The 10,564-nt window shown below is 38.2% G+C and overlaps 1 protein-coding gene across 3 annotated transcripts in view; it reads left to right on the top strand.

Annotated features, from left to right (window-relative positions):
* The first annotated feature begins 143 nt into the window (after positions 1-143).
* Positions 144-10,564, top strand: part of LOC107681775 (TSC22 domain family protein 2-like) — a 21,241-nt gene continuing 10,820 nt past the window's right edge. For all 3 annotated transcript variants that reach the window (XR_001633300.1, XM_016478098.1, XM_016478099.1), the window contains exon 1: positions 144-2,165. Coding sequence is in view for 2 of the 3 variants with exons in the window: in XM_016478098.1 (XP_016333584.1) it covers positions 715-2,165 (1,451 nt within the window). In the remaining variant the exon portion in view is untranslated. The remainder of the gene's footprint in view (positions 2,166-10,564) is intronic.

A 10,564-nucleotide genomic window follows, 5' to 3' on the forward strand; every position in this document is an offset into this window, starting at 1 on the left:
TGCATATCATTGCTCTTTTGTTGATTTTGATTGCTTCCATTGTCCTCATTTGTAAGTCACTTTTGATAAAAGCGTCTGCTAAATGACTAAATGTAAATATAAAGGCACTTACGCCACTGCACTTGTTCGAACGTAGGATCCGTATTCACCATCCTATTTACGCGCCATGCCTGTTGCGCTCGTTTCCCAGCATGCATCGCGAATTTACATAGCCATCTTGTCGGGAGGTGAAATTTTTCGATTTTCTGTTTCCGAAGTCTGCTAGTTATAGTTAGCTATAAACTTTAATTTCAAACTGTTTTCGTGATTGTTTTGTTAGTACGCCGGCATCTAGTCGCCGAGTGTCGTGACACATTAGGCGGCGTTTAAACGCGCTCGTTCAGGATGTGTTTGATACTCATATGTAGGTAGAGAAGTGAGAGGCAGCAGGGGGAGTGAACGCAGCCGAATCTACGACAGCGGCCTTACACACACCGCCCTTACCGAGCTCTGATCACCAGCATATGAGGATAAATTAATAACCGACACGTCATCTCGCACACACCGCTCGCGGAGGTTGTTTTCGTCCGCCGCGCGCGCGTCGAAAATGCAACAGGAGAGAAGAGGAAGACGGATGACGCACAATCGTCGCAGAAAACTGTGAAATTTGGGGCAACTGTTTGCTGTTTTGTCAAGTCAGCGGCGTCTTTAAGGTGTCTCAAAAAGCTGTTAAGCATGTCTAGGATGCCGGCCAAGAAGAAGAGTTGCTTTCAGATCACGAGTGTGACTCAGGCTCAAGTCGCGGCCAACAACGCGACCGACGACACCGAGAGCCTGGATGACCCGGATGAGTCCCGGACAGAGGACGTGTCCTCCGAGATATTTGACAGGTCCAGGACTGAGGTATGTGACAGGAGCTCCTCAGAGGAGGCTTTGAATAATGTGGGGGATTCAGAGGGCCAGCCCCCCCAGAACGGCGGTTTTGGCCCGCGCAACTTGGGTCACCACCAGGGCATCCAGGCCTCTGGGACTCAAACAGCGCAAGTCACTAGTTCATCAAGCGCGACGACTATAACCAGCTGCAGTTCTCGCTTCAGGGTCATTAAGCTTGATCACGGCACCGGAGAGCCCTTCAGGAGGGGCCGGTGGACCTGTATGGAGTATTATGAGAAAGACCCCGAGGGCTCTGGGATGAGCAGGACTGTGGATAGTATAAGGCACACCAATGTGACCGAGCCCGGAGCGGATAGAGACAGTGGGCTCGGGGCCACCGTCGGCTCCGTAATGGCTCCTGATGTAAATTCAGACGGGTCGTGTTTCACCAGTCCGCCTCATAATCTAGAATCGCACAGCTTCAACGTGGCCCTGGGGTCCGGGTCACCTGAGTCCTTTAGTAATAATAAGCCAGTGCCTCCGTCTGCTCAGCACAGTCTCCATCCACCCGCTCACGAGGGAGGACACCCGGGTGCCCACCTTCAGAAATCTCCCAGCATCCCTCCTTCTCCTCAAGTGCAGCCGCTGCTTTATCAACCCCAGCCTATTACGCACCAACTGCAAAGCCAGCCGGCTCTGATATCAACCAGTCAGCCTGATTACGGCCAGCGCAGCATGCCCATTACAGTCACCCAGACTCTCCCTGGGGTGAGCCTTTCCGTCGGACATGTCGTCAGTCAGGGGTTGTCCCCTCTTCCGACCCCGGCCACAGGAGGGGTGCAGGTTCTGGGTACACTAGAAATGTCTGGACTCCCTGGAGGTGTTCCCTTAGGGAACGCACCGGTGTCGCCTGTCCCAAATCTGGCGCAGCATCCTGTGGTGGGGCTGTTGAGCAGCGTCGCCCCTATGCCCTCTATTCTGCAGCAGCAGCAGCAACCGGTGGCACAATACCAGGCCTCAGGAGTAATGCATGGTTTATCGACAACTCCGCAAAGCACTCAGAGCTTGCCCGTAGCACCGGTGACGCTCGCAGTAGGATCACCCAATACCTCCGCACACAGTGGGACGGCAGCGGGCATGGGCATCAGCGTCTTCAGCCAGATGGATGAGAGTCGGAGGATGTCTGATGCGTCTGCGCAGGTTCACAGTAAAGACACGGTGAAGCCCTTAATCACAGAAGGCCTGCAGTTGCCCAGTCCGGCTGTCAACAGTCTTTTCGGTATACCCATTCCCATTGATGGGGAGGACGACAGGTGAGGTGCCACTGGTGATCTGAATGATTTAAGGGGTCTGACTGCTTGAACGTTCACTCTCATGCAGGGTTCCCACGGTCATGGAAGGCCTGGAAACGTCAAGGGATTTTAAAAACAAGTTTCTAGGCGTAGAAAACTCATTTGAATGATTATATAGTGGATTTTTTGAGGTACACTCAATATTTCATTAACTAGAATTTGGTCTGTGCAAGTGTTATCTCTATATATAAATTTTTTTTTTTTTATAAAACTTTAACCAGTAATCAAGGAATTCGGTCTAAAGGTGTGGGAACCCTACTCTTCTTTTGTCTTGATTTAGTTTAGCTCCAGACAATGTTTATTTATTTTATTTTTTTAAAGCATACACACAGGCTCAGGTAAGATTGTTTGATATTAATTGGAATATTTAATGGGAAAAGTGTCAACAAATGTGGATGAACAGAAATGTAGCATGCACTTTGAATTATATTCAACAAATTAATAGTCATTTACTGCTTCATCTTGGTAATTTTCCATGCAGCGTTCGTAGCATTAATGTGCAGATCTCTGTGCATGCCTGCTGTGGTTGTTTTGTGAGGAATGCAGGGACGTGATGGATGTTTGGTTGTTCTCATTACTAGGGTTGTGACATTTCTTGATATTTCACAACCAGTCAAAAGTTTGGACACACCCACTCTTTTTTTTTTTACAGATTATTTTGGATGTTTTTTATTTTTTTTTTACGGATTATTAGTATAACTAAAGTCATTAAAACAATTGAATTATGTGAGATACTTAGTAAACAGAAATGTTAAACCAACCACATATAATCTGGTTTCCAGTTCTGGGCTGCGTTTCTCGATAACAATTGATCTTAGCTCTTAAGAGCGTTTTCTATGAGTCATTTTACGAACGTTCGTTATTGTCTCACGTACGTTTCCCGAAAAAGCACTTAACACAATCGCACGTAGCCGTGCTTTAAGTGCTACTTAGGAGTCGCTATCCGTTTGTCAAGTGCTGAAATGTCAATTTATAGAATGGCCCGTAATTGTAGTACACACTCGTTTATTGAACTGTTAACCTAATGCTGCGTTCCAGACAGCTCGGATATAATATAAAGTATAATATATTATATATATATATATATATATATAGTAGATTAATATTATACTTATAGATTAATATTATACTATGGTCCGCAAGTCTAAGATGATTCGTGAGATCCTTTTTACGATCAATTTAAGCTTACGATGCTTTTGGGAAACGCAGCCCTGTTCATTTTCTTAACCAACTTCATGAGTTGCATCCTGCTATTAAAATAAGATGAAATCTAAAAACAAATTTAATGACTTGTGTCTAGACCTTTTGACTGGTGAGGTGAGGTGCCATATCTTGGGATGCTCTTATGAAGTTGTTTACATTTCCACCAAAGTTTATTAGTCATGTATGAATTTTATTTGTTGGTAATGAAGTCGGTTATTTAGTTTAATATACACTACTGTTCAAAAGTTTGGGGTCCGTAAAATGTTCTCGAAAAAATCTCTTATGGTCACCAAGGCTGCATTTATTTGATCAAAATACTGTAAACCGCAATATTGTGAAATATTATTACAATTTAAAATAACTGCTTTCTATTTGAATACATTTTAAATTTTTTAGCATCATTACTCCAGTCTTCAGTGTCACATGATCCTTCAGAAGTCATTCTAAAATGCTGATTTGCATATCAGGAAACCTTTTTTTTTTTTAATCAATGGTGAAAACAGTTGTGCTATCAGAAATGGAAAGTAAAAAAAGCTTTTATTTGACACATTTTAACATTGTAAATGTCACTTTTGATCAATTTAATGCATGCTTGCTGAAAAAACTATTAATTTATTTTTAAAAAATGCATATAAAAAGTAAAAATATTGCTGATCCCACATTTTTGAAATGTGTAGCCTATAAGACAAGTTGTTTTCAAAGTGACGTGAGGTTGTATTTTGAAAAGATATGGTTAATATGTACTGCTATGACAATCTGTCAGAACCCTAAAAACAAACATTCAGACAAAAATGTTTCTTGTTTGTTTCCGGATGTCACAAGCATGCCAGAAATGGCAGTAACTATAAAATGGTTTCTCGATTGAAAAGCGACAGTGCATATCTGGTGACACAGTTTCAGTTGAGAAGTGTCACTGCTCGGCTTCCTCTTAGATGCTCGACTTTCGGTTCCAGCGTTGCAAGTTGTACACAATATATCAACTTGTTGGCATACTCAAGAGGAAATGGTGAACTGTCCAGGGCTTGAGATGACTCTGTGGCTTTAACTTGGTGCTAGTTAGGAGTAGATTGAGCAGGCAGTGGTCGTAAACGCAAGAGCTGGATCTCAGTGCAATTCCGCCTACGTGCCATTCAGTCACTCGGCCCGGGGTAAAGACGCTTGTCACTGGTGACACCTTTTGTAGCTGATATGCAGTGGGGGCCTGTGATAGTGAAGGCCTATCATGTAGTAAACAGTAGACCTTCCCCTATCTTTCACTTCTAGAGATAAGGTTGCTTCACTACGTGGTTAAAAACATATATTTTTTTCTTTATTGCTCTTTTAAAAGACACCGACAGCCATCACACCCCATTTATGACTCTAAAGACACGTTTTTCACATTATATCTTCTTTATGTATAGGGGCATGAGTGTCCTTGGTCATCTGACAGGCAATTCAGATAACATGTTGAGTGATTTCCTCAAGAAGACAGCATTCATGTTCAGGAATTACTGAAATATGCCATGCATCTGCCTTTGTTCCCCCACAAGCTTCATGAAAGTCTTTAAAAATTGTTCATCTAGCAGCCACTGTTTGTTGTTCCTTTGTTTATTTTGTTGCACAGTGCAGATAGATTTATTTGTGTATTTGGTTTGGTACACTTCGCGGATGTCTTGGTACACACCTGCAATTTTCAATCAGTGCAAGTGTACATTAATGTCTGTTGCACCTTTTTTTTCTTTTTTGGTGATATCATTTTTTTTATAATAATTTAAATAATGTGTATAAGTTTAAACGTCATTCTGTTTTTTTGAAACAAAAAATGTAAATCAAAATAAAAATTGCACTACTGTTCAAACGTTTGGGGTCAATAATTAAAAACAAAACAAAACAAAAAATGTATCCAGCAAGAAAACATTAAATTGATCAAAAGATTGATTTATAAATGCTTTAAAAAAAAAAAAATTTTTTCATCAAAGAATTCTGAAAGGAATGTTTCCACAAAAATATTAACATTGATAATAATAAGAAATGTTTCTTTAGCACTAAATATTAGAATGATTTCTGAAGGATCATGTGGCACTGAAGACTGGAGTAATGATGCTGAAAATTCAGCTTTGGATCACAGGAATAAATTAATATTTTTTAAATATATTAAAATAAAAAAGAGTTACTTTAAATTGTAATAATATTTTACAACAATACTGTTTTTACTGTATTTTTGATCAAATAAATCCATGGTCATGCCTCTCGTGGCTCTCATACCTGACAGCGTCTTTGTATTTGGCAAGCATTCACTCTTTCTTTTAAAACACGCTTCTCTCAACACCGCTGACTTCAGCTGACGGTAAAGCAGTACACGAGCTGTCAGAGTCTTCAGAACACACTTTTCTGGTACTTCCTGTGGGGGAACTTCTGTAGGCCTTCGCCCATGTAGAGTCCTGTGTTGTCATGATCTTTCCAATCTCACTTTTGTCTTAAGAATAAAAGCTGCTGCTTTCGTGTTGTGCAAGCGGCAGTCGCACTACATTTTTTAACATGGAATTTATTTGACACTCGTAAGTGACTGATTTGGAACGCTCTGCGTTGGCAGGAACCCCATGTAGCCTATCATACAAATAGCACTCCTAATGTGAAGTGCACTAATTGATTCCAATAGAGTTTGTCGCTAAGCTGACATCACAATACTCTAAGCATAAAAAATACACACTGCACACAAAATGAGTAAATTTTATACTTTTTGTTGGGATGGATCAATACCACTTTTTAATTTTTCCCATCCCATAACGATACTGATACTGCAACAACCCTGAGTTATATATAAACTTCTTGATGATTGGTGCTTCCCCTCACCACTCTCTGCTCTCCATTGAACTGCTTTTGTAGTTTTAATAATCAGATTATTTGTAATGAATGCACTAGTGTTGGGTGATATGCTCAATTTTCATATCGTCCTATCGTCAGCTTGTGAGATCGCCGATACACGATATTATCGTGCTAATTTATGTAATTATTTACTTAGTTTCATTGCGAGGAAGTGAACCAACTCCAGCGTAAGGCTAAAAGCAGCCTGTTTTTAATATGACTGAATTTGTATTTAACATGATAACAAATTAATAGAAACATCGTAAGTTACTAATTATAATGCTTACATTTCCTCAGTTATTCAAAAAGCAGCTACAGAAAACGAGCAAAGACCATTTACATTACCAAAGAACATCATCACAAGCTCAGTCTAGCGCGAGTTTATGCACTTTAAAAACACTCCCGTTAAACTCAGTGAATATACACTATATGATGAATAAATCTCTTATACTTACATCGCACGTACATCTGCACTTTGTTGTTTATAAGGAGAGAATTCGCGAGTCAGAATTCAGTCAGCGCGCGCTGAACAACAGAACTCTACTGTTTCAGTGGACTCATCTGAACGCCTCTGATTGGCCATTGCATTCATAAGCTCAGCATAATCGTGTGTGATTGGTTAGAACATTTTATTAGTGTGTTTGTTTTCTTACTTGCTTCTGTTTAGATATAAGATGAAAAAAGTAATGCACAATTTTTTTCTTTCTTATATTTGTTCTACTGTTTATTTGCATCTTTGTTCTAATTTTTAATAACAAAGGTAAAATAAAAATAGCTATATTGTGATTATTAATAAAATAGTTCTTATTAAGAAAAGCAGTGGAGGAGAAGATGCAATGTTGCTAGGTACTTTTCTCAAAGCTGACTTTGCTGACTCTATCGGCTTCAAACGGGTGTAGCTCAGTCATTTGTTGTCAGTCAGACAACAAATCATACATTTTGTCAACTTATTTTTGTAAATTTGCTTATTGCGACTCATTTTGCCAGCACAGGTCACACACATTTAGTAGGGTGATTTTGTTGGGGAGTTCCTGAAAATCCTGAGTTGCACAGAAAATGTTCGTTTTTTTTTTTTCCCCCCCAAAAGTAATTTTTACTCAAGATTTTTATTTACTTATTTGAGTGTGAATGAGTGACTTTTAGTGCTGAATGATCTGGAAAAACTTGAAAAATTTGGGTGTTAATTAGGGCTGGGTAAAAAATATCGATATCTCGATATTAATCGATTCTCATTTTTACAGAACGATATCAATTCTTAAATCCCAAGAATCGATTAGTCTAGCCTGTTTTCAGTTAATGGACGGAATGTTGAAGGGCACCTCCCATCCACTATATCTCAATAAGCATTGTGCGTTGGTACTTTTAATATGAAACAAAGTCTCAGATTTCAAATTCTGTCCATTGTATTGCAGTATTTAAACAATTAATTCCATTTTGGCGCTGTTTAATGTGGAGTGACAGATCGCTGTAGCGCCTCAGTTCAACAGACGCGGCAGCGCGAGGCGCACATAAACTGTAGAGAGGGGCATTTTGCTAAATATATACACCATATAACATATTCATTATAAATTTTACTGTTCTTTAATGTTTAATTTGTTTGAATAAATCCATCAGGTTTTTATGAGAGCTACCATTGTTTATATAAAAATAAACGAATTGAAGTAGAAATATTATGTAATTGTAACTTTATTATTTAAAAAAATTAATTAAGTGTAATTTTAACAAATCAGTCAATTTTAACCTTCAATATTATAGTAATGTAGTACCAACTGACTCTCATGTATATTTTACATTAGTTGAGAGATTTTTTTCCTTGAGAAAATTTGGCATGATATATCCAAAATAATCGATATTGAATCGAATCAAACCTCAAGCTTGTGAATGAGAATCGAATCGTGAAATTTGTGTCAAAACCCAGCCCTACATCAGGTTTTTATGAGAGCTACCATTGTTTATATAAAAATAAACGAATTGAAGTAGAAATATTATGTAATTGTAACTTTATTATTTAAAAAAATTAATTAAGTGTAATTTTAACAAATCAGTCAATTTTAACCTTCAATATTATAGTAATGTAGTACCAACTGACTCTCATGTATATTTTACAGCATTAGTTGAGAGATTTTTTTTTTCCTTGAGAAAATTTGGTATGTACTGTACCTGATATATATCCAAAATAATTGATATTGAATCTAATCGAATTGGTAATCGAATCGAATCGCGAGCTTGTGAATGAGAATCGAATCGTGAAATTTGTGTCAAAACCCAGCCCTAGGTGTTCATACTTTTGATTTCCTTTTTACAAGAACCATCTCAAACCTCTTTCATTAACCATTTCACAAATTTTGAGTTTTGGTAGGCCAAATTCCCTTTGTTTTTGACCAATTCAATTACCATAAAAAATAATAATTAATAATTTTTGTGATTTTTATGAAACACAAATATTCAACAAAAATATATTGTATGTAAAACAATTATTTTATTTTACTTTGAAATTAAAGTAATATTAATTACGCCTTAATTTCTTCGTTTTCAAAAGTAAATCATATAGTTTTAATTTTGGTGGGCTGTTGTCAAATACCATTTTCAGAGTGAAGCTCGGCACTGTGTTCATTTACAGGCGTACAGCCCATGATATCAGTGTCTCACAGGGGCTCGATTCACAGTAAATGAAGCAAGTTGTCAGACGCTGAAACACTGTGTCATGAAGTGCATGTGTGTAAATGCTGCGCTTCACTCTAAAACCAGTAAAGCATATATTAATTTCATTAAATCACAGCCTGTACGATTTTACAATTGCACTAAGCCATATTGCATATTTCGATATATCATGCGGCCCTGCTTAACATTAACAACAACGACACACAGTATAGGATGTGAATCTGTCCCATCTGACTGATACCCTATCTGACAAAAAAAGATTTGTATCGGACATACACTGATTATTATAACTTTTTAGTGTTATACGAGTTGCACTGCATGCATAACTTTGCATACATATAAAAACAGAAAGCATACATTGTGCTTTAGATTGCAGTATAATTTACAAATAAGGTGTTAAAACAGTCTTTTTGCTGGATCCGTCCCTTTGGGTTGTTTGCATAATGATTCCCACCTTATCTTTATTCTACTTAGAACCATGTTCTTATGACAAATCCATTTGCTTTGATCCACTTCAGAGTTATAAATATGACCTTAGTGATAAAATAATAATATTTTCTGGAAACCCACTGTTATGGTGTTAACCATTGTTATGGTTACCTTAATTTGATGGTATGTTTTTCATTGGCTCGTGGTTTTACAATCCGATCCAGCTAGCTCATGTGTAACATCATCCATACGTTTGGAATCTGCAGAAAACGCATATTTGTCGCAACACGTAGCTTTAGTAGCTATCGAGTGCTTTCTAAAGCAATAATACTGATGTTTATTGGATCCAGATATAATCTGCCGTCCCCGTGAGGTTACATGCATGGTAAGAAGGAAAAGAGCCCTTTGGAGGTGTGTGGTTGTGGGGTCTCGGCCCCCACCGGAGAGCAGCCAGTGTTCCACGGATTCTAGGAAAAGCTGTTTGCTCAGAGTCCAGATATTCACACATGCGGTAAATCTACTCCTGTCCCCTCCCATTCCTATATAGAGAGGAGAGGAGGGTCTCCTCCTGCCTCCCATCCCGATATAGTACATTCTGTCCTTTTCCTTTAAGGAAAGGTCCTGGTATTTGGGGGAAATGAAAGTAATGGTAACCACTTGTGGTCGCCTACCTCGTCGAGACTTTATAACAAAAACTTCAGTGATTTTTCAGCTTTTTGCAACTGATCAATCTTTATTTAGATGCTTGGGGTCATAATTCATATCTTTAAATGTCTGAGATTTTTTTAAATTAGAATACATGCTGTGTTGTTTACCTATGACTGGGCTGTATAGATAAAAATATGTATTTCTGTGCTTTTCAGTTGTTTGTTCTAAAATAGCTTTAAAAAACTGAGCATTGTTGCAATTTTTTTTCAAAATGTATACTGTGAAAATTAAAGTAAAAGAGGAAATCTAATAATATAAAGCATTGATCAAAAGTTTTGGTCAAGTTTTTAAAAAACATTTTTTTTATAAATTAATACTTTAATTAATCAAGGAATGCAATAAATTGATCAAAGTGACAGTGAAGACATGATAGAAAAGACTTCTGTTTTTATTTTGTTTGACTCAACATATGTGACCTTGGACCACAAAACCAGTCTCAAGTAGGGATATGCCGGTATCAAATTTTCATGTTGCGATTAATTGCTAATGCTTTTATCACGGTATACGGTGTTATC

This window comes from Sinocyclocheilus anshuiensis, unplaced genomic scaffold (assembly GCF_001515605.1).
Source record: "Sinocyclocheilus anshuiensis isolate Anshui unplaced genomic scaffold, SAMN03320099.WGS_v1.1 scaffold436, whole genome shotgun sequence".
Classification (NCBI taxonomy): Eukaryota; Metazoa; Chordata; class Actinopteri; order Cypriniformes; family Cyprinidae; genus Sinocyclocheilus; species Sinocyclocheilus anshuiensis.